The 25,583-nt window shown below is 35.1% G+C and overlaps 1 protein-coding gene across 50 annotated transcripts in view; it reads right to left on the bottom strand.

The window, feature by feature from the left end:
- Nucleotides 1–25,583, bottom strand: part of KCNMA1 (potassium calcium-activated channel subfamily M alpha 1) — a 444,344-nt gene that overhangs the window by 149,944 nt on the left and 268,817 nt on the right. For 44 of the 50 annotated variants that reach the window (XM_032116877.1, XM_032116876.1, XM_032116875.1 and 41 more), the window contains 4 exons: nucleotides 13,836–13,911; nucleotides 8,998–9,073; nucleotides 7,644–7,814; nucleotides 5,933–6,024 (listed from right to left, as the gene is read on the bottom strand). In XM_032116877.1, the coding sequence (XP_031972768.1) occupies nucleotides 5,933–6,024; nucleotides 7,644–7,814; nucleotides 8,998–9,073; nucleotides 13,836–13,911 (415 nt within the window). Of the gene's footprint in view, nucleotides 1–5,740; nucleotides 5,833–5,932; nucleotides 6,025–7,643; nucleotides 7,815–8,997; nucleotides 9,074–13,835; nucleotides 13,912–25,583 lie in introns of all 50 variants that reach the window. The other 6 variants (XM_032116869.1, XM_032116922.1, XM_032116908.1 and 3 more) reach the window with 1 other exon arrangement.

Consider the following 25,583-nt stretch of genomic DNA (forward strand, 5'->3'; position numbering starts at 1 on the left):
CTGTCAGTTTATTTAACACTCATCAGATTTTCTTTATCACTAAGCAAAACTTCATTTGAAAAAGTGGGATTAAAAGAATGGCTAGCAGATGGGAAAAAGAGACACCCCTGGGATCATAATGTAATCCATGTCACATTCTCTTATTACATTCTCATCCCACTGAAAAAATAATATCTTACACATTGCATCAAATTATTTAATATAATAATTTAATGTCACTTTCTTTGGAGCTATGCCTCTCATTACTGCAGCAAATAGACCTTTTCTTTGGTTAAGCCTTAACTTTCCTCTTTTTTTTTTCTAATTTGTAATGAAATTCAAATGTTTTAATGAGTCCAATATGGCCTGTCAACTTAAATTATCTGTTTGTCTTTCTGTTTACCATATCTATCTGTCTACAGTTTTTACTTTCCTCTGTGAAGTTTAGTTATTGAATCCGATGTTTCCTTCTGGAAGGAATTTCTAACAGATGATTATTCCTGTTGATATGTTGATGATTTGATAATTTATGGCTTGTAAATTTAAGAAATCTGAAGAAATCTCTGGGAAGCAGAGCAGATCATGAGAGAAGAAAAACAAGAGGTTCTAATACCTTATACAGTAAAGAACTGTGATTTCATTCAAATGCATTTTTAATCTTACATATTAAATATAGTAATGCCTCTGGATAATTTATTTTTAAATCTTTTGAATCTGTAATGAAGACCAACATAAACACGTACTATTGTGACAAAGCAAGCAGTTTATACAGACATGGCCAGAATCACAGAATGGGGCTGATTGGAAGGGACCACAGTGGCTCATCTGATCCGACCTCCCTGCTCAAGCAGGCTCTCTGCCATACCTATTCATGGAAAGCTGTGTTCTGCCTTCTGCCCTCATAAAGAGTTTGCATTGGATTTGATAATAGTTTTGCACAAAAAAGACAAAAATAATTTAGTCCATGGAATTAGAAGTCATTAATTCAATGTAAAGACTGAAAAAAATCAGTAAGTTATCCAGGCTGAGTTCATTAGTTTACAAATGTTCTTTCCATATGCTTTCTAGAGCTTTGTGCATGCTGATCTACAGTAAGTTAATATCTTCCACTGGAAAATATTTCACAGAATTAGAATCCAGTCTGATCATATGCACACACAAATACAGAAATGGAACAAGAACAATCTTGATGCAAAAGTAAATTAGTAAATACAAAATAAAATTTTAATTATGAATTAGAAGAGATAAAACATATCTGGATCTTTAACCACATCACATTCCACACTCAGTAACATGAATAATATTAAAACATAAGCAAAATAAACTTGATTTTTTTTTTCCTTTAAAATAACACAGATGATCTTGTAATTCCTATTTTGACTGGAACCAAATGTGTAAGTTCCAAATTATCACAAAAATAGGGCTATAGCATCTACTTATTCAAACCCAAGACTTTCTTGAAGAAAAGCCTTGTCTCAAAAGAATTAAAGCCTGAACATTACAAAAATGCAGGTAATTACAGCACTTCAGAAATTCATCCAAAGTGATTAGTGTCCCTTCTGGCCTTCCAGAGGTACGAATGCATGAACAAACCTGCAGGCTTAATGCTCTATTCTAAAACCAGCTATGGTGACAGAGTGGCAGATACCTTTTCATCCTTTTATGGTACTTCACTTTAGAAACATCACTTTAAAATAATCCCTTGAACACTAACTCATAAATTCTACAAATAGTTTAGAGAAAAAGCCTAAACAAAGTCAAATTAAAACCTTTAAAAAGAAAAGAGCTAAATTTAGACAGGGTGTAAGGAAGTACTTGCTGGTCTCATAATTATTAAGAAAAATGGCTAAGAAGAAATATTTTTAATTGTAATAATTGTAAAGAATCTTTCATTGTAAAGAATATTATGTTCAATAGCTGCTTTGCATAAAGTATTTCCCAAAGTGTAACGTCATGTACTTTAGAATTTGTCCAGGGAAATGCACTGGAAGAAAAAACAGTAGTGACTGAATTGCTTATCTGGGAAAACAGAAAAGCTGTGTAGGACTCGATGTGGAAAACAGTGGAAGACACACCACTATTATTCTAACATATCCCTTAGTTGTATGATAATTTTTTTAAGGTCTCATTGCTTCTCATGTCTGAGTTCACAGCTACAATTTAGTTTGATATATATAATTGATACTGATATTTAATATCAACTATTTTCTGTCTTTGTAACTATAGTCTGGTTTTCTCTGTATCATTTGTATTTAGTAATGCCTGTGGCAAGAAGCAGTTTTCTGTTCTGAGTACAACTAAAGTGAGAGGGCCAGTTTTGGTTGTCTACTGACCATCTGATTCTGGTGTATCAGGGCACAGAGTAAAAACACCACAGCATCTTCTGATAAGTGCAACCAGTAGAAAAGCAGCTGTCTAGCAGTAATATCATTATCTATAGAAAAGCTCTTATTGCTTATAAATCTGTAATTGAAGACAACAACTGCTACCTTTTTTGGTAACTTCTCTTTTTTTTTTTTTTTTTTTTTAATGTTTGTTTGGGGTTCCTTTTTTTATTTGGGGCGGGGAGGGTGTTGTTTGTTTGTTGGGGGTTTTTTGGTTGGTAGGTTGTTTTTTCGTTCCAGACTGTAATTGTGCCAAATTCATTACTCATCATTAAATGCATCTGTTTGGCCTCAGTTACATTTTGTAACTGAGATATACTGGTATGCATTTTGGTATATATGTAGCAGTAAGTACTGCTGTTTATTTAACAGCTGAAGATAAAACTTCAATCAAAGACTATAAAGAAATTCCTGTTTCCTGAGAAGTCTCCTTACAATCATACTACAAAGCAGGAATTATAATTTAATTTAAATGTAAAAAATTCCCTGTAGACTTTCATAACAAAATGAACCTAGTATCTAGTACGTTTAACCAGTGATAACTCCATACCATCTACAAACTACTTTTCTTTCCAAGGTATGCATCTCATCAAAGACAAAAACAGGGTTCTGTATTATGCAAAATGAATCCTATATAGTTTATGATCTTCTGGGGACTTTATTGGCTGAAAAGCAAAACGAAGTGTGAGATCAAACTTGTTGCTGTGTTTGTTATTTCTCTTCTTTAGTAACTGAAGTTTGTATCAATAATTCCTATGCATACATTCCAGCTCCTTTATAGTTACAATTCTGTAGCAAGCCTCTCCATAGTATTAAGTCACTCAGTGCAAAACTCAAAATATACATAATCATATACTGGTTTTAATTTCTGACCTAAATGTTTAATAATCATGTTATTACACACACACAGTTTAGGAGGCAACATCGCGCTGTTTCCTGGCTTGGTTGCCAGCTGGGGTTAAACCATGACAATGTATAAACATATATAAATGCTACAAAGCAGATCCCACGTATTTATCTATTTTGTAGAAACTTAAAAAGTACATACATTTGCTATTTTAAGGGCTGAAACTACATCTTTCACCAAAATTCAGCTGTTTTCATACTGGAAATGTATTTAATTTTATCTGGAAACTTTCTGAAGTTAGAAATAGAACAACTGTAGTTTGCCATTATTTTTGTTGCCAGAATCTATGCTTGGTTGTTCAACTAAAGACCTTATACTGCTAATTACTACCACATGCCCATATCCCAAGCAAAGGAAAACTTATTGGTTCTGACAATCCATTCTCTCAACAGTGAATTCGAAATGAAAACTTCAGTTTTGGCCAAACATAACATTTCATCAATCTTGTTCTACTGACTGTAAAAGCAACATCAAACAAGGGGTGCTAATGGCTTTTTACCGTGCAGTTCCCAAGCTTAGATTCTCTGATGAAAGACCCACATGAGCAAAGGACATCTTTAAACTACTTCATAATTAATAATTGAACCAGAAAATAATGCATAAAGTAAATTGAACAGTTTGTATGCTGATGACAGAGCTGAGTTTCAAGCAACAAATTAAATGAGCAGTAGAGATCAGCAGAGAAAGCACTGACAACATAGTGAAATAAAAACAAACAGTGCAGTGCATATAAAGAAAGACAAAAACAAAAGGTGAAAAACTAAAATTAAGCACGCCCCAAAGCTAGCAGAAGCCTGTAATCTGAAGTTGAGCTTTTCAGGATGTGGGGTTCTGACTGAAGATCAGGTCCAAATTTAGAGACATCTGAGCAATGCTGGGTACTAGTGACAATGTAGAAGGGGACAGACAAACTCTGTGTGTAAAACAGGTTTTAACCATATTTCCCTTCGCTATAACTCCTCTGGATCTTTGAAAACAGAGGTACATGTGTATTTGAAAAAATTCTCTTTGATAAACTAACTATGAATATAAACATGAAATGGAGTCCTGGCCTCTGTCACAAATAAACATTTCAGGAAATTAACAATACTACTCATTCTCAGAAATAAATCAAGGCATTGAGTTTGTCTAGGTAAGTGATTCAAGTTTCCAACATCCTTGTTTGCAGTTTACCTTAGACATTTGAAGGTATCTCAATAAATGCATGTATTGAAGTTCACTATCTAATTTTTTGAGTATTATTGAACAGAAAATAGCATAAGCTATATCTAATTTTAAAACTTTGATTTTTCTACACAGTGATACAAAACAGTACTCTAGAATTAGCTCTGTGGGACATTTACAGTCTTTCTGCTACACAGAGAGGAGAAATAACTTGATAAAACCATGATGCACTTCAACAAAATGTTGCACGGGTGATGATTTCTTACTTAAAGTAAGAAGAGGGACAATTCATTAGATAAATTTCTTGCAGTACCTTATTTATATCATATGAAAAGGACCCTCTTTATGACTAGACTTTCAGGGTAAATATACCTCTACCAGTGGATGTGACAATGATATGTAATGAAATGAAGGATGGCAACACTAAAGGTGATACTGTGCTGTATCACACTGTATCGCCAAGGACATCTAGTTCAGTAAAGGCTATATCCCAGCAGGTCCAGCTGCTGGGAATGCCAGAGAGAGCTAGTTTTAACTTGGCCAAGAAAACAAGCAGGCTTTCAACAGAAATGTAATGAGTTTATGTGGTCCAATAAAATTTAACCTTTGCCACCAGGTAAAAATAGTGGGTTTTATGGGTTTGGTTTTTTACCATACTATATTGATATTAAGCCTACTGCCTGCCCTTCTTCAGATAAGTATAATGTAGCATAGGGAAGAGAACTGCTTTAAAATCCCTGGTCATAGATCCTAAAATCATGGGAGTTTGCAATATTCACAGGAAGTCAAAAGAAGTATATGATGTCTGAATCTGCTGGTTGAACATTGAGAAACTATTGAGGGCTATTAGACTTCTTGCACAGTCAGTCCAACAGAACAAACTGGTCAAAATATATCTCCTATTTTGCATCCAGTAAAACAAAGTTTTCTGAAGAACTGAGTTGTCTGAAAATCATGTGAATTATCGTTGTCACTTATTTAAGAGATAAACCACATGATATTCTGATGCCCAAAACGGTGAAGTAACTTCTGCAAAAAGGGTGACTTGTCAACTGCATATTTAATAGCAGCACTTTTCACAAGATCTGTCAGCGTAGTCTTAGTGGTATCCAGGTTCTCTTGAAGTAGGAACAAAATGTTGTGACTTGTACCATAGCACAGCCCAGGTCTCTAATTATAGTGTGACAACTCTCCAGTGGTAACATCTGATGTCAAAAAACACAGCCTTGTAAGCTGTGTGTCAGCTATTACCACCTTCAGGGGCTCTTTAGAGTCCCACAACCACACCTGGTCTTTTTGGACTTACTTTCTGCCTCGGGTTGAGTTAAAAGTTCCGCCGTATTTCTTCCGATTAAGGATGAGAGCAGCAATTTCTGGCACGTAGCGAGCAAACATTGCCTACATGCATGAAACAAAAACACAAAAAAAAAAAAAAGAAAATGGCATGCAGAGAGTGTTCTACTGCAGCAGAGGCAGCAGAGCCTCTTGGGATACTTACTTTCTTCCACTAACCGCACTATAGGAACCACCATATTTCTTGCGGTTTCCTATTAACTCTATGATTTCAGGGACGTAGCTGGCAAACATGGCCTAAGAAGAAGATAGGAGACAGAAGAAAAGACTAAAAAGAGAGGCCAAAGAAAGGGGGATGATGAATATTTTCAGAAAATATATATTTTTAAGATCTGAAAATGAAAAAGAATTAGATCTATGCAGTTGTTTAAAAAGAAAATTTAAAAAAAAAATGTAAAAGTTCTTATCAAACAAAACAAGAGGGCTCAATATAAAAGTTTGTCTTGGAAAAGGTGCACACCTTATAAATAAAGAAAATGGTTAAAAGAGGAAAAATGGACACATAAAACAAAACAAGAACAAAATTACTTCAAACTAGTATCTAATCACAAAAAACAGTTAGGTCTATTTCTTCTGGAAAAGGGGAGGGGGGAAAAAACCTTTTTAAGCCCCACTGCAAAAAAAGAAAGCCAAGTATGTTACATTTCTATTTCAAAATACAGACTCTTACCCCCATTGTAAGAATTTAAAAGAAGACAAAAACAAGATGAAATCAGGGGTTATTTCCACATCAAGAAACAAAAAAAAAATCACACCCCCCACCCCCTAAAAAAAACTTTTCCAAAAGTTTTTGGGTTTAGAAGGATTGGAATAACATGTGATAGAAAAAAGGGTTTGAGGAGAAAATAAAAATTTTTCTGCCATGTTTTGTCCAACAAACATCTTCCTTGTGGCTGGATACTTCGAAGAGCTACTGCCATTTGACATGATCTTCACATGTCAATAAGCAGAGATGGGAATGCATATATGTAATACATATCTGTGTGTGTCTCATATATGGCATTCATAACACTGGCTATATACATATCACCTCTGTGAGATGTATGTAGATGTGGAATCAGTAGATGAGGATAAAGTGACTATATACATATGTGTGTACATGCACGATACACGTTACAAGTTATCCATAAAGCATTTACCTTGCACAGTGTAAATACTAAAATAAACTTTACTGGTTTAGAGAACATTGCAACAGGTGTAATAATATTACTAACACTGACAAACAATGGAGAAGTTGACAAGATAAATAGTAACTTGTGTGCTGTTTACATACAGGACAAAGAACACAAGAAATCGCTGATATAAAAGGATACTGGTTATGGTCATGTGATAAATTGTGAGCTAAAATTGTACTACATGACAGAAAGGAAGTTTGAAACTAAAGAGAACGTGGTTTGCCATCATCTGGATCAGGCAAGCTGCTCTTTAAGGCAGTCCAAAGCCACAGTGTTTGTTGGAATTCTGGGAAGGAACACAGAAGGATGGGTAGGATTTCTGAAACCGCAAAGTGCCTTTAAATATCAATAGCAACCTCCAAAAACGCACTACAGTCAGTCACTAAGAAGTAGGGGACTACAAATAACATTATAGGTCAAAATATTAAGGCACTTCATGTATTCATATGCATTACTCATTCAAATGTATTAGAAAAATTCTAATTCTGGACTAATTTGAAAAGCTCTGCCAAAATATTTATCTACAGAAAAAATGCATACTAAACAAATTTTAAAGTTTTATAATTCATTTTAATTTACTAATCCAGTTATTATTGTTTCCTTAATCACAACATTGAGATATACAGGATCAAGTTTTAAGGTAACTGTAGTATTAAGAGGAATATAAAGAAGGGTTTTTACCAATCCCCCAAGGATGAAGAAGACCATGAAAAGGCGACCAAGGGTTGTTTTTGCATAAACATCTCCATAGCCAACAGTGGACATAGTAACCATCAGTAAATAAACACATTCCCAATATGTTAGCGGTTGATTATTTTGAAAATTTTCCCACGGATCCCCTGAGTTCTCCACCTACAATGTGCAAGAAAACATATAATGAATTATATTCATTATAATTAACCCCAAATTAACTCCACCCATATATGCATGTGCACGTTTGTATACAGATATTTAACTTGGCATATAATTATGAACTCTGAATCCTTTCCTGTGATTTATTTTGATCAAATACAGAACCTGACCCCGTCCCAAACAGAGTACACTACAGTTTTTTTGCCAATATATAAAGCCTTGCTACTCAGATAATTTATAGAAAGTATCTTTTCTATGCACCACTAAATAATATAAATTACTCATGTACTTAGGTAAGTTCATTTAATAAAAATGTGTTCAGAATATTTTCAGGGTAAATCTTACTTGTAATGCAATTATAATCCTCAATGTTTTTGTTTTAAAAGATTAGGTAGCTATTGAAGGCATTACTGGCACCTTTAGTAGTACACTACTACTTCTCCAAAAAGCCAGCCACTGTTGAGACAAAATTATAGATTTTTCAGTGGGAAAGGAGTGTGCTATCAAAAATTTGTTCTACAGTAAAAAGCTGAAGTTTGAGTATTCCTAAGTAGAACAGAAAAGCTTTTGTTGAAAAACAAAGAGGAAAAAAAATCCAAATCCTAGAAAACAGTATTCCCTTGGTCTTGATGTAATATTTAAGGGGTGTTTTGTTTGTTCAAAAATAGAAAAATCTATTGCTTCTATGATAGAAGTGCTATATTTACCCAGATGAGTGTAAAAGTATGGTTCTATGTGAATGAGGAATATATCATAAATTAAAACATTCAAAATCTCTGTGCATCTTTATAAGAGTGAACATTAAATGACTGATACAGCAAGAAAAGAAGGAATTTGAATTCAATCTTACATAGCTGCATGCAGCTTAAGCCAAGTGGAGTCAATGAAACTGCTCCAGCCTGGCAGCAGCATCACTGAGGGAGTTCCCTGGCGAGCACCGCCACCTGCTGCTCACCCGCGCCAGTCCCATCCCCACTGGGGTCAGGGATGTCTGAACTCACTGCCACCACCTCCTCAAGAGATGAGAACAAGCTTAAACTTGGGGAAGCTGGGATGCCTCTTTGGTGCACTCTATCGGTGTGGTACGGCACTATCGAGAGCAAGGCAGCGTCAGGAGTAAAGCAGCTCAGAGAGCCCGTGGTCCATCAGAAAGAGTCAGTGAAGTGTTTTCAAATGTACTCACCAAATGTATGAACCCAGCTGCTGTCAGCCACGTGCTGATAAATATAGAGCACAGATTCACTAGCTTGATGGAATTACTGGAAATAAACAAACAAACAGGAACTTAGACTAGAATTTGTCACACATTTTTTATAGGTACGTGTATACAATTGCATACTTTAGACTCACAAACCTGATGATTATTTCCCAAAAGAAACAGACTCCCTAAAAAATTTATCTAAAAGTTTATGTATAATATATATTATTTTTCCTTTGGAGAGTTCACATTTTTATAATTTAGATAGCTTGAAAATTAAGTTCCAATGAGAGCAGAAAAACGAACAGAAACCTTAGCTACATCATTAGTCATAAACAAACTAATAGAAATAAATAATGCTTCTTCACAGATAATTTGCTTGCCTCCCAATACACTCATGTCTCCATTTTTCACTGCTGTACACTCAGAATTATTTACATGTAAATACATAAAAAAATACATGATAAAATTATGATTCCCAAATTAAAGAACTAAGGTATTTTACAGTTCCTGCGTAAAGTCCTAAGTATTTTTCTTATTATTCTGCTTGCATGAACTCCTATGGACCTCTTTATGGAAAATTCACATGAAACTAGAGTATTTCATATTTCACATTCACATTTTTCTCAAAAAAAAAAAAAAAAAAAGGGAAAAAAATATAATTTAAACCTACCAATCAACCTCTGCAAATACTTTAAATACTTTTTAGTCACAGAGTAGTATTTTCCCTATTGTAGCCAGAAGTGATTTTGAAGCAAGGACCTCACTCAGTTCAGCAGGAAAACACCATACTTACAATCTTGTGGAAGAAATACAAATAAAACCTGCTCCCTCTCTTCTCACAAAAGTCACTGTCCTAAGAAGGGTATTCAACAAAAACCCGAGGAACTGGAGTCCATGTATGACTGTGTCTAGACAATCTTACCCATTCATGGTTTTGAAAATATTTATAAGGAGGTATAACACCTCAAAAAAAGAACCACCATTATCCTTAAAGCAATACATTCAAAAATATAAAAATTTGGAAAAAATTCACTATCAGTTTTAGCAGTAGTAGTTTTGTAGTAGAATTAATGAATGTTTCTAACTACTTTAAGGACAATAAAAATGCATTCTTTTTGGAAAAAAATGGGGAAAAGAACCTGGAAAATTAACCAGACTAGCTCCATTAAAAATATTTTTAAGAGTTACAGTTAGTAGACATCTGGAAGTACAAGGAAAAGAATACAACTGGTAATATGACAGGTGTTGAAATGAATACTGTATTCAAAAATAATATACCAGCAGTCTTGTCATGAGTGTTCATCAACATCAACATATATTCCCTATTTCTCTCTTTCTTAAATGATGGTTGATTAAAGTCCCTATTTTTTTTTTGTGGTAACATTCAGTTATAGCACAGGACCCTAACCAATGGGTTCTTAGATTAAACAAAATCATAGGAGTGATGCTGATGGAAAGCTCCTGAAAGGCCAAATATCATCCTCCACCTAAACTGAGAACACAAGATGTTCCTGATAAAATAATGTGTCTGTTGGTCTCCTCATATTACTGCAATATCCATTAATAGTAACTATTTACATTACTTGTTTGGTACATTTTATTTTTGCAGATTTATTAAACACTGTATCTTGTCTGTCCTCTATAAAATACTCCCTGTGTTTCTGCCAGAGTCTAAATATAGATGAAGGATTAGTCATAAACGTTTTCCCCCTCTTTAAGCTCTTTCTAACATCTGTGCAAAATCCCTTACTGGGAGCCCTGCCTAAGCCCCTGCAGTTTTTTTGAAAAATATTAGAAAGCAATGAAGGAGAGAAAATTTTCAACTGAAAACAGCAGAATTCAATTTTATAAAACATGGGAACAAAAAATCTTGAGTAAAATACATTTAATTTCAAATTAGGGAAACAAATGGGTCCTTGGCAGGGCACAGTCTTTTAAAGCGCCACTGTAAAATTTTGCTTTGTCTTACAGGATCTTTTCAAACGTATTTAGCTTTTTTTCCAGATACTCTAATAATTACCTAACACTTTGCTAGTCTCCTTACTGCCTCTACTGTTGCATTGTGCAGCTTCTTTCACTGGATTCCACTTTTTGGAATGGTCCTTCTGCTCCCTGCATAAATAATATATGTTCCTGTAATCCTCAGTCACTAATTCCAGGAGTAATTTTAATTTATAGGTTAGAGTAAATGTTTTTCTTTACTGGAGAAAAGAGGAAAAGGAGGAGAAAATGTCTTCTGCAATTGCACTCAATATTAAAAAACACAGCAGTGCCCATTATATCCTATCAGTTTCTCATCTTGTCTGCAGTTATGTGTTATTAATGCTAAATGCACTGAAATGCCTACATCTAGTTAGTTCCATTCCTTTTGCATATAAATACATATCACCTCAAACAGAGAACTCTTATCTTTTGCTGAATTTTTAAGTAATAAGAAGTACTTCCCCTACTATAATTTCAAAGCTAGTAATGATATGCTGAATTTGCTATCCCAATTGAACAACTCAAGTTCTGTCATTGATTTTTCATCTTTATGTTCACAAAAAACCTAAAATGTTGAAAATTTCAATAAAACCTTGAAAATGGACTGCAAAAAAATGCTAAAAAATCTTAATTCTAGAAGATTTTTAACTATCCCTGAGAAAAAATAATGTTGCGGTAGCTGGGCAAAAGCATACAATACACTGTAAGACTTTAAAGTAATAATAAAGGTTTAAGGCCACGGTATGTAATTGAAATCACTGCATTAGTTTAGAATTAAATTTTATTTAAATAATAAAAAATCACTGCATTAGTTTAGGATTAAATTTTATTTAAATAACATGAGATTTGTTGAGACTACTTGTTTAACATCCCTAACTTGTACAAAATTTCTGAAGATTCTCCATTAATCACAAGGGCTCAGCATGCTTTCTTTTTAGGAAGCTAAATAATTCAGAACCAGAAGCTCTCAATCAAACAGTATTTTGATACTGTAATAGAAAATGTTTGTGCAGCACATGAACTGCAGCTCTGATGGTACTTCAAAACACACTGAAAATACAAAAGTTTCTCATTGAAGGTAGCAGTAGAAGTAATACAGGAATTTTCTAGCTTTTTCCTTTCTAAAAGCTAAACTCATACAAGACATTTTAAAAACCTCAAAGCACTCACACAATCAAATTTATGTTAGGTGTAACTAAAAACTCTTCTAAACCAAATTGCATTCTGTTAATTTGTTTTAATTCGACACATCCACTAAAAAAAAAAAAAAAAGTTGTGTGAACTTTAGTGACATTCCAAATCATTTAGTTCATTTCAGGTTATTAAGTCAGACAAAAAAGAGAGCACACATGACTTTCTGTTGCATTACCAGGAACAGGGAGAGACATTAAAAACTGTTTTGAGGCAGTGACAATTTTTCAGTTAAATAAATGATGATAGTGATGAACTGCTAAAAATGAATTAACTGACTAAACTGAAACAGTCATAAAAGAAAGTTTTGCTTTACATGCTTTCAATAATCAACATTTGAGGTTTACAGATACTTTGCCAGTCATATAAAGAATCACAGAGATGATGATATCTAATATAAGAGTAAATTCTGCACCAGAGAAAGTCTATTTCAATGAACAGGTCAATTTTCAAATAAACTAGCTCTGAGTACCTTGAACGTGATTAATGCACACTTATGGTTCTGGAATTTCACAAATCCCCCATTACTGAAGGGGCCATTAGCTTTTATCCAAAATCCTTTCAGTTTATGGGGCTTCTTCACTGACTGCCATTTCTTATGGCAAGGTTGCTCTGCATGTTAAATGTTATTCTCCTTTACCAGACTGAACATTCTGAGCTGCGGGACTTCACTGCACATTCTTTGATGTCTTTGTTTGAAAAGAACTGGCTTCCTTCCAGTAACACAACTAAAGACAGACAGTGTGAGAGTTTTACAGCAGAGACAATAATTTCAAGGTTAAGGGTTGACAAAACAGCTGTTTACTGTGAGTGTGTACAAATTTCTGTACCTATTTTTCCATTGCTACAAAATCTGCATATAAAACCCTCACACATCTACAGCAACTGGTGCAGATAGGAGAGGTCTTCAAAATGGAACTGAATTTACAGTAATTATCAAAAGCTGGGTTCAGTATTTCCCCTGGAGTATTTTAGAGATGATGAAAAACAATGTCTTCAACTGCATGGCATGGGAAGGTTTCTTTTTATTTCCTTCAAAATGATCTTTTGTCCAAAACTGTGCTTTTCCTGCACAACTTTCATGTATTAATAGGCCAAAGAACCGGTAAGCCAGAAGATTAATTGGAGTACTTTAATTATTATATGGAAGAAATACTAAGGAAAATGAACACAATATAAAGATAGCTCAGTGTAATTTTTAATACGTTTTTGTTGTGATAAAGGATGCTCAGTTCAAAAAAACTGGAAGAGCCACAATACTAATTTCTTATAATACTTTTAAACTGTATTCTGTTGAATGAATTTGGATTTCAGTTTTTTTCAAGACAGTAGAACATGGACTGACTATATGGAAAGAAGCAATGTTTAATCAGTGCAAATGTGTAATTCATTCTGCTTTTAATTTATCAACACATAACCTTGTTCAATATATCAAATGTAACAACATATCAATTAAAATCTACTGGTCACATTGCAAGAGATGCTATCACTGACCAATCATTTAACAGCAGAAAAAGGTTTAAAGAACAGATAACAAGTGGGGGTTTTTTCCAGAAAAGAAAATCATATATTACTAGGGCCCCAAACCTAAGCCATTTACATTCTGTCACCAGTGCAACTAAATCAGAATGTAAAAAAAGTCTTACCTTGTTTTAAGTATATTCAGAAACTGCAAGATTTCTGAAAACTGTATCAGTCTAAGGGCTCTTAAAAATCTTAAACCTGCAGTAAAAGAAAACAAAGTTACAGTGAAGAATAATTCAAATGATAACTGCACATCACAATGACAGTGATCAATTAAATCAACATAGGTAGCATACAAAATGTCAAATACCTTTGAAATGTTCTTCCATATTTAATTGTTCAAGGATCCTCAACAGGTATTTTTCAAACTGTTTTAAATTTATTTCCCTAATAACTTATGTATCCTACCAGAAAGCCCTAGTTTATGTAGGATGTAATGGGAGGAGACATACAGGCTGCAAGCTAAGAGGAAAAAACCTCACTGAGGTTTCAGTTGGGAGTTGCAGTGAACGTCCTTCTCTTTCAGCCTGTCAAAGACACACGCAGATCTGAAAGTGTCTCAGTCCTCCAAGCTCCCACGTTGCTTAGTGAAAAGTAACAGATCATAGGCAAGAGATCTGATAACCTGGATAAAGTAGACTGTATATACCTGATTAAATTGGTAAATCTTAATGACGTAAAATCTTTTATTGTAATAATGCTCCTTATCTCCACCCTAATTTCAAAAAACACAAGCAAGAGAACAGAGAAATTACACATTTTCTCTTAAAAATGGCAAATTTACTATAATTCTTTCCATCAGTCTATAACTATAGGAATACATAAATAAGTATTTTTACAAAGAAATAGCATTTTTATGTTGAAAGCAGATTGCGTGTATAGCAATTCCCAGACAACTACAAAGTCAGTGACACAAAGAGAGTGTCTGCAAGAGAAACTAATATAGAAGATTAAGGGCTTAAATTATTAAAATAGTCTTATGCTGATTGTAGATGATTTGGCCGCAGATCTTTGGCATATGAATAAAAGTACACTCTGTACTGTACATATGCACAGCTTATAAAATTAAAGTAAAGCTTGAAGGATAATTTTTATTAGAAACTACAGCCAGGAGTTACATAAAAGTTGTGTAACATGGTATTGCAACTGTTACGGGAAGGGCCAGAGCAGCTTCTTCTCACACATTCTCTTAACTGACATTTATTTTATCCAATTCCAGTGCAAGAAATCAGATTTTGTTTCTAGAAACTTAAAGAAATACTGATCCTGGCAAACATATAAACCTGGTCACAACTTCCATCATCTTGCTGGAATAATAGATTCCCCTCAAGCACAAAGGTGCAAGTGGCAAGATGCGTTTAAATCAAGAAGTTTATCCGGCGGTATTCTTGGAAAGTTGTTAAATAAAATATTTGCTCTTGCTAAGGCTTATAAATAGTCCTGTTAAGTAGCCTTGTTAAGCCTCCCTAGTAGTGTTAAAGTACAATTCTGTCTATTACATGGATATAATGCTTTTTAATTATTGACTGTGGGGAACTCTGAAAATTAATGAAAACTTGCTAAATGGATTCAGGGACCTAAATGAAAAGCAATAAAATGAAGCTTAAAAATTATAAATATCAGATCCATTTGCAATTAGAGAATGATAACTTTGGATCATATTGCTAAAACTGTGAGAGACACATCCCTCTGTTCCACTTCCAGTAGTTCCCACAGTTGCTACTCCCATTCAAAGAGATGTGGTTAGACAGGGAAGGAGAGGATCCTAACTAGTAATTATAAACTTTCCAGCTCTTTTTCATCCAGCTGCTTTCCTCGCTCCACTCCCTGTGAACTTTCATGAAAAATGGCTGGTTGGAGAAAAACCCTTCCTCTCAAATTCTCTGCACTGTGTCTGAAGCTAATGAGATGACCAAGTTAACCATCACTATGTTTCAAAAAGAGACCTGAGAAACATCTAAGTTAGCAATAAAACCGCTATCTCCAAATCATTATAAGGGTTAATTAAGGCACATTTAGTTGCTAAGACATTAAATGATAGAAGAAAAATACTATGGCTTCAATGTATTTCTTTCTGGAAGAAGAAAATCATTATAGATTAAGTTCTGCATTTGTTACAGCCCACATCATTTTTTAAATTCCCTTCAGAGAACAGAATTAGAAAAAAAAAAAAAAGCTAGACAGTTTGCTTGGACAGTTTAACTACAAAATAAAACTGGCTTTCAATTTTAAAAGCCGAAAGGATTATTATATAGCAAATTAATTCTTTCCAGTCACCAAAATTTTTTTAGGCACAAACAGATCTGCTATTATATTCCTATATGTATTTCATTTTATGTGATTTTCACAGAATCATACAATAGTTTGAGTAGGGAGGAATTTTCAAAGGTCATCTGGCCCAACCCTCCCTGCAAAGAGCAGGGATATCTTCAGCGAGATCAGGTTGCTCAGAGCTGTGTCTGGTCTGACCCTAAATATTTCCAAGAATGGGGCATCTACCACCTCTCTGGGCAACCTATTCTAGCGTTTCATTGTAAAAAATTCCTTAACTGTAGTCTAAACAACCCTCTTTTATACTGAAACCATTACCCTTTCTTCTATTGCAGCAGGTCCTGCTAAAAAGTCTGCTCCCTTCAGGTACTGAAAGGCCACAACAAGGTCTCCCCACATCCCTCTTTCCTTCAGGCTGAACAACTCTCTCAGCCTTTCCTCACAGGAGAGGCTTTGCATCCCCTCTGATCATTTTTGTGGCCCTTCTCAGGACCCACTCCAAACGGTCCACGTATTTTTTGTGCTGAGGACCCCAGAGCTGGACACAATGCTCCAGGTGGGGTACCAAAAGAATGGAGAAGAGGGTAGAAATTCCTCCCTTGCCCTGCTGCTCATGCTGCTTTGAATGTAGCCCAGGACAAAATTGGCTTTCTGGGCTGCAAATTCCCATTGCTGGCTCATGTTCAGCTTTTCATCTACAAGCACCCCCAAATCCTCTGCAGGGGCTGCTCTCAATCCTTTCCCTCACCCAGCCTGTGTTGACACTGGGGGTCGCCCCAACCCAGGTGCAGGACCCTGTACTCAGCCTTGTTGAGCCTGAGAAAGTTCCCACAGACTCACTTTTCAAACTTGTCCAGCTCCTTCTGGATGGCATCGTGTGCCCCCAGGCATGTCAACTGCACCGCTCAGCTTAGTGTTTTCTGCACACTTGCTGAGGGTGCACTCAAACTCACTGTCTCACAATTAAGTTAATGTTATCTCTTTCAGGTCTACCAACTTACCAAGAACAGAAACAGTTTATGTTTGTTTATGGACCAAGTAGAAAGCAAAATGCACTAATCGGAACATTAACAAAAATTCCCCCTTTCCCAAAGCTGTTTCAGTTACATACACAAATGTGTACAGCTCTCTTTCCTTGGCAATACTTTGCAATGTTTTTTATACAAGTGGAGAAGAACAATTCCTTTTCTTATGAAATACCTACAAAACTGTTTTATATTTAAATGATAGAATCAATAGTTGAGATAGGATAAGTTCCTTATGTATTACTGTGAAGTCCATTCTAATTTTGCACGTTTCATGGATCCTGCCTGCTGAAGTTAATTGTAAACTGTTAAACAGAATGTTCAGGAAGTGCTTGCTACTTTCTCTCCATCATGTGACTCACCTTTTTCTTGGCAAAGGATTTTACACTGCAATTTTCTTATGGGATCTAACTAGAATAGGATATAATCTGCTATACTACAAATTATACAGAAGAATAAGTACCAAAATATTTAATTTACCCAGAAAATCTCTCTAATCAGAGGAAAAATATACAGATAAAATAAAAGAAGGACCTCTTGAGTTTCTCAGTATTTTGCTTCTAAATGGATGACTAAAATACACTTAGGAATTGGAGTTTATTTCAGCTGCAATATCCAGGACAAACCTAAGAGACTCTCAGATATCAAGACCAGAAAAAACTTCCACGAATATAAACCAGATTCCTTAAACAATATGAGATAAAGTATTTTAGTCATGAGTTTCTGCCTCTAATACAATAATCTGAGTTGTAGGTATGATGATTCAAATAAACCCTTAAACTATACCACAGAATTATTTTCTTACTGCAAAAATATTTGTTTAGCTACCTGTGTTGCCTGTGCAGCAAACAGACCACTTTCAAGATACACTGAAAATGTAAAATATGTGCGTAATATTATTTCATATCGTGGTGTTCAACCTAAAATCTGTAAAAAATGTGTAAAAAAATCTGTAAAAAGTCTGTAAAAAATGGTCACTAATAGAGGCTGCATATTGCCAAAACCCCCTGAAATCGGTTTTAGAAAAATCAATTATCTCTTCAATAGGAAGCAATATACCATGCTGAACTATCAGGCAACATCTAGAATATAGCAGAAGCACTTTTTTCCTGACTCTTCACTAAGGACCCAGCAAAAGGGACGCTTTAGAACAGAACAGTGATACTGACATGGCCAATAAACTGTGTGCCAGTAGCAATGCAATTACAGTAGAAAATTATTTTATCTATAATATTTACAGCAAAATACACAGTATTATTTAAAGCTTTGACTTTACAGTCAATAGGGTATTTTCCTGCCTGTCAGACAGTTTTGCAGTCTCTCTGACGAACTGATGCTTTCCACTGGATTAATATACAGCAGCAATCAGGATTAGCTGTAGGCTGCAACAGCCTCCCCCCCCCCCCCCGCCACTCCCCCCCCCCCCCCAGAAAAAAAGGCAAATGTACCATTTTAAGTCTTTAAAGGGAAAGACAAGGAAATCATGACAACTATGCTTATATGATTTTAATGAGATTCTAATAAAAAGAATAGAAACAGGAATGGGGATATTTCTTCATTTGACATGAGAGATCAATGGACAAGAACAGCACCAAGATTACATTATTTCTCACCAATGAGGTATGTAATCCCCATCTTACTGCCTTAAGCTGTTTATTTTCTTTCTAATTGACAATAGCGTATTCAAAATATTGGTGTAAGGGTTCAATATACAGAGATCCCATTTACCACTTCTATTCCTGACAAACCATTCACCCACTCATCAGAACAGCACCTTCATCAAACCTATCAATGGCAACTTCTACCCTAGATTTCATTAAGACCACATGGTTTACTGAAGACTGTAAAATAACCAGAATCTGTATTTAGGAACATTTTCTGAGAGACAGGATAGAGGGATAATTTTTAGGATGCAAAACAATCCCATTCTGAATGTCTTCACACACTGCAGCAGAGTTACCTGAGATCTTACTCCCTGCAGATGGACTTAAAAATAAACGCTCAAAGAAAAAAGACAAGGAAAAATAGAATGGAAGGAAAGGGATTTGCCATTCCTTGGAAGCAACCCAGACAAAATATTTTTATACATTTCCCCACCTCTGTTATGCAACAGTACACGTGGGGAGAACAGCCCACAGCATGAAAAAAATCAACGCTCTATGACCAGGACAGCGAAACTACCATCAAGTTTAGAATCTGCATAGATTGCTTTCAAACAGTGCTGTAGCAAAGAGTCTTAATAAATCTCTCTGCTGCACATTTCTTCAACTTACTATTGCACCTTTTAAATAATGAGAGCAGTGTCAAAAAAAATTTCTTGATAACACCGTCACTGCAGAATACTACATTCCATCTCTCAATAAAGACAATTATTTGGTTCTAAGTGAACAATGAACCCTTCTGCTGAGAGAGATAGGAGCACATGGCAGCGCTTAAGTTTAGGGACTAATTCTTCCTACACAGGAACCTAAATACTGCAGCTTGTTTTTTAGGTCGAAAAATCAAACAGAGTATCTTTTTAGGAGATACAGTAATACTAGCACCAGAGACAATATAACAAACTACAGTTCTGAAGAAAACATTTAGAGTTGGACCTTACCCCAATATGAGCCGACCCTATAACAAGACACCAAGGAGTTTCGCAAAGTATGTTGCTCTTCCTTTTCGGGGACATTATGTCCAGGTTTGACACGATATCCATTTTTGAACAATTCTCCATGAGATTTTTTACGCCTTCTAGTACTTCTGTACGTTTCTGTACGCGTGCCCCCAGAAGGGTTGTGGTAGACTAAAATCTTGCTGGGAATCATGACTGTGTATCTTCAGCTCCAGGAGCACTGCATGTAAGTACTCTGGTCCAGTCTTCAGTCACAGCGTCCACTAATAGTGAAGATGGTCATATATTTACCCTTCCTTTTGCTAATTCAGTATCAACACAGAGAGACAGCTCAAGATTTCTTTCTTTAACAGAACTTCTCTTTGGGAGCAGATTTGTTTAACTGGACATAGGATAAAGTTCCCCTTCACCCATTGTTATCAAAAGATAATTCAGTATAATCTAGTCCATTTCCATTAGCTTGAAACAACAGAATGAATTCAAATACAAAACTCAGCTTGATAAAACAGACTAAGAGTATCACAACCTGTATGGACAAAACAAATCACAGAAGCAAGCAGGCAGTGCAGACGCTCCTCTGATCCGTGATGTATTAGAGCTTAAAAGCCATCTTCCATCCGGATATTACCACATAAGCTTCTTTCAGATACATCAAAGAACCACACCCATCGATTCAAAACCCACAAACATGATGCTGTTCACTTGGAATAAGTAGGTACTCTCGCAAAGAATATAGTTCTTATAATTCACGTATATAAAGGGAATTGTTTACTGCGTATTCGTTTCTTTGGTAAGTTCACACATCTGTCTTGCAGTTAAAGCTAGTGTGCAGAAGGCAGAGGTCACATCATCAGTCAACTCTTACAGGATTTATCCTAGATGAAATAAAAAAAACCTCCAACAAATAAACACAACAACCCTTCCTCCAATCCCAGTTAATGACAGCTATCTTACTGAAGGAAAAAGAATTCAAAACAAAACAATTTAGCCATCAAGCAAGAGCAGAAAGAATAGAGTCCATAGCTCTCTCAAGCAGACTTAGTCTATGAATATTCACAAAACAAGAATTTTGTCCAGTCAACTACCATCTCCTTCAATTGGATAAAGCTCTTCTAATTAAAAGCAATCATGATCTTCCATTACATATGATGGTTTTCTTCATGAATTTTCCTGTTTGAGGATAACATACAAAATTCTTTTTTTTTTTTTCTCTCCTTTTTTTCCTTGGTTTTTGGCCTCAGAAGACCCACAAATATACCAATGCCATCTGGAGTACAACGCAAATCAGACACAAAAATAGGCTACACCACGTGCTTATATGAAATATACAGGATTTCAAAGCATTGGGAGTGTTATTAAGGGGTGACTGCCAAATATAAAGGGGAGAGTAGTACACACAAATTTCAAATTATAAGTAATATGCAGACAGCAAAACAGAGGCAAACTACTTCAGTGAGTCCTTCACATTGTAACCTTTAACTCTATATTCTTACAAACAACCTGGTTATCTTCCCACCGGTCACAACAGACAAGTTCCACTGAGTCTATAGGAATAGGTTTTGACTTTTTATGTCTGCATGCAGACAAACATCCATGATATATCTGTGAGTACTTGAATCATTCTTCTCAAATTGAAAAGATTTGAACAGGAGTAGTACTTATCTGTGTTACTAATCACATCTTGTACAGCTCAAACTGAAAGCACGTCCTACTTATATTTTACCATATAAGGCACACTATTTCCCTTTCTTTCTATATTTCCTCTTGACTAGTATTATAATCTTGTTATTACCCAATTTTAAACCTATCATTAGTGTACTTCATACTTAGTACAGCAAACGTTTGGGTGTAGAATCCATTTACCTTGAAAGCCTGGAACGTCTCTAAAGGAAAACAGGACTAAAGTAATAAATAGCAAGAGCCAAGCTGTTTAGTTTACATGACCTATTATTTTGGTTTTAACAATTTGACAGTATTCTTTTAACTCCTCAGCTTCCTGGCATAGACAGATTTTTATCAATTTTCTTTCTTTTTGGTTAGTGCACTGCTTATCTGTTGCATACATCAATTTTTGAAAACATAAATTAAATGACAAAAACTAGGATTAAATCTAAAATAAACCTGCTTCACAAGTTTAAAAAAAACAACTCATATAAATTTCAGCAGCAGTAGGATGATGGCATATTGTGCTGAGAAGCACTCTTCAACATCACAGCCAGCCACACAAAGATGTTGGTATTACTCTCCTGTGCAGATGTTTCTGCTTTCCAAAGGAATATTTTTTTAGTATTTTGTTGTACAACCCAATTACCCAAGACAGCTTCTGGTTTTCAGTGACATTACAGTTCGCTACCATCTATAATATCTATTTCTTGGCCAAGTTTTTTTATATCAGACGTAAAATTAGATTACAGAAAATTGTTCTCTGTAGACTAATTCTTTTTCAGTTATCAAGAAAAATACCTTTTAAGTAGTCTACTTCAGATGAGCATCTGAGTGGTAGTCTGGAGTCCAATTAGGCAGATGAAGATGGTGTCATCAATAAAACAGCACTGTTTCCTACCCTGTGAAGGACATGGTCCTTGGCCTCCTGGTCTGAGGTAGACCAAAAACTCCTAAACCCTGTGTTAGCAGTAGGTACCTGAGATGTCTGCAGTCTGCTCTGAAGTATTTAATCCAAACTAATCAACATACATTCTGTTATAAAGAGCCCTAGAATGACTTTTCATAACCTATTTTGCCTTCAATGAATCCAAGCTAGTTACAAGTGAAGTTTTTCATACTTTTTACAGAAGCATAACCTTGAAGGATATCACTCCATGACCCTCCCTGAACTTGTCATAAAAATAGATTTATATACTTATGGAAGCACTGCTATAGTTAAATGACAACTTGCTTTCAAAGTCCATCCAAATGTGAAGCTATTAAACTTAAATATGCAGGAGAAGAAAGCAAGACTTGTCCGCAGCTAAGCTCCATTTTACCTTTGGCTATGCAGGGCCTAGGTACTTGCTTATATCATCTTGAAGGAGAGCAAAGGAAGATTAGATCCTGCCTTGGAAAACCAATGTATTGAGTAGAAGCGAGTATCAAATTATTGTCCTTTAAAACACAGGTTAGACATGGGTGACTGATTTGCTGTGCTTTTGTAGGTTACTATTTGCTTACAGTTGTGTTCAAAAGCACAATCTGTAAAAAACCACAAAACACAAGGAAACCTGCCCAAGAGAAACCTCCTATAGAAAAAAATAATTGTGTTATATCCTGTGACGATTCTCTCCTTGAAAATTCATTTTTAATTTAATTTACAATAACTGAACACATGAATTTTCCACATGCTACCTTTCCTCTCTTTTAAATTGCTACTTTTGAAATGACAGTGTAAAAGCCATTGCTGTACACAAAATGGCCTATAAAATTTTCATTACTGCTATTTCAAAAATGGTAAAAGTATTGTTCATAGAAAAAGAAAATAACCTGCTATGTCTGAATATAAAAACTATACAGGTTGGACAACAACTACGTTTTAGTACAGCTTTGTAGCAATATCTGTGGATTATGACAAAACCAGAATAATGCTCATTCTGCCAAGAATTTACCACTCATTAATCTTACTAAATTATTTAGAAGGTAAATTTACAGTCCAATCTTGAGTTCCTGAGGAAATGCGTGTAGTTGCATAATTTATTTTTTTATCTCCCAGCCTCAAAGTCTTAAGATATTAAACCATTTTCAAAAAGCTTGGTATTAGCAAAAACAAAACCAGTTATTCGATATGTAAACATTAACTTTCCTGCTTTAGACCACTTCAGGCAATGACTATGTCATATTCCATAAACCAAGCACAGATATAGCCAGTAGTGAACGAAGAGCAGATCTTAACATAAAACCAGAGACTACTAAGTTGTAAACATCATATATTACAACAGAAGTATTACCCCACCAAAGCAATGTTGGTGCCATTTTTAACAAAAGGCTGAAACCATTCATATTTACCTAATGGGTAAAAAAGAGTTAAGAAGGCAAAGATTTATTCAGCTCTCATTTTTCTATTTTTTTTTTTTATATTTTATTTGTGTAATCCTTTCCAGGTACTGAGAGTCCATTCAAAATAGATGGAAAATATGCCTTTTTTAATTCTTTGATTTGGGGAAAAAAATAGTAATTGTACACTTTACTGATGATATTACTAAAATGAAAATGACCCTTGGAGTAAGAGGTTACACTGCAGCAAGCTAACCTTGCCACGAGGTGGCACAGAAGGTTGGAAATTTGGGGGTTGCCTTCTAAAGTGACCATTACAACCCAATATAAAGAAGCTTCCCTTCCTGAAAAATGACAAGTTAGCATCTTATATAATTTTCCCTGGCATTCATCAGGAACAAATTGCACTAAAATCAGGAATATGCTATTCTGAGATGCTATAACCATGGGGCAGAACAAATGATAAGAACAAAGGCAAAGGAAGGGCAAAGGCCAGATCTAAAGCCTGACTCATGCTGCAGGACGTTGATTTAAAAAACGACTTGCAATTCTGCCTGTCTTTGCTCCCGTGAGTCACAAGGCACAGGCCATAACTGCAGAAGAAACAATGAGCACACTACGAAATAAGGCTTGAAAAGGAGTCATATATTTCAGTTCTAATCAACTGGTATGATATAATGCATCCTATTCAGTGAGCCTCTTCTGCCTTCAACTTGCACAAAGAAAATAGTTAAAGAATGGGTATGAGCAGATACATACAGATAAATTAATTATAAGAAACTAGTTATGAAAATGATACACCACAAAATTCTGTATGTGATTATGATCCAGGTGCAAAAAACATTAATTCCATTTTCCGACCCAATGGATGACAAATATTCAAAAAATATTTGTGCTTGTGCTGGTGAAGCAATAACCTTTTACTCAGTGACTCCTTGCACATTGTGTAAATTTATATTATACCAACGATAAACAGAGTATTTCAGACCAGCTGTCAGATTAAGAATTTAGTCATAAAATTTCACAGAAATCAAAGATTATGGTGTTTTAACTGCTTTTTGGAAACCCAGCTGTTGTATAGATCCATACACCATGTATCAGCATACCTTATTTCACCCCAGTGCAGCACTAAAAAATAGTCTTCACTTCCTCAGTAGTGCATCATGTTTAAATATGAGGTCTGAGAATTGCAAGTGCCAGTTCATCACTAAGGCCGAGTCAAGAATAAAGCCAGTAAAGGAAGTAGCATTTAAAATTCCTCTCTTCAAATTCATGTCAGAAATTCTGTGATCTGCCTACTGAGAAGAAAATTCTCACATTTTCAGGTGCACACAAATGCTTTCCTTCATAGGCCGATGTTACCCAAACAATAAGAGAAGATAGGGAAATTTCTATGCACTATCAGAGTAGATCAGAGCCAGTGCCTAGTAAAATAGGTGTCTGAAATTTTCCTAGGAGATGCTGTTCCTCAAATCTATGTATCACTTGCTATTTTCCACTGAATGCAACATATTTCTTACAGGATCTGCCTCGCATGCAATGATACACAATTTTCTCTAGACTAATTTCCCAGGTAAGAACGAACATGAAAGAATTCAGATGATACTTCCAGATGTCTCTGCTTTTACAGTGCTGTATCTACACTTTGCTCACAACACAAAGGAAAGTGAAACACAGAAAAATCCAAATGTGGAATTTAATAGGTAATAAAAGCCCAAATCATACCATTTTCTTTACAAAGTATCCCATCTGATTTGAATTTGTATTCATAATATTTTACGTGTAGGATGTTCACTGACTGCCACACTATCATGATACATACTGCCTGCACACTAACCACTATGAAAATAACTTTTTCTGAAGAGCTAGCATTGTCCCAACCACATATTAGCCATTAATATACACTTCATTTACTATGCTTTAATAAGTGTCTAAATTTCAGATAATGAAATTGCAGAAAAATAGATATAAAT

Source organism: Corvus moneduloides, chromosome 8, assembly GCF_009650955.1.
Source record: "Corvus moneduloides isolate bCorMon1 chromosome 8, bCorMon1.pri, whole genome shotgun sequence".
Classification (NCBI taxonomy): Eukaryota; Metazoa; Chordata; class Aves; order Passeriformes; family Corvidae; genus Corvus; species Corvus moneduloides.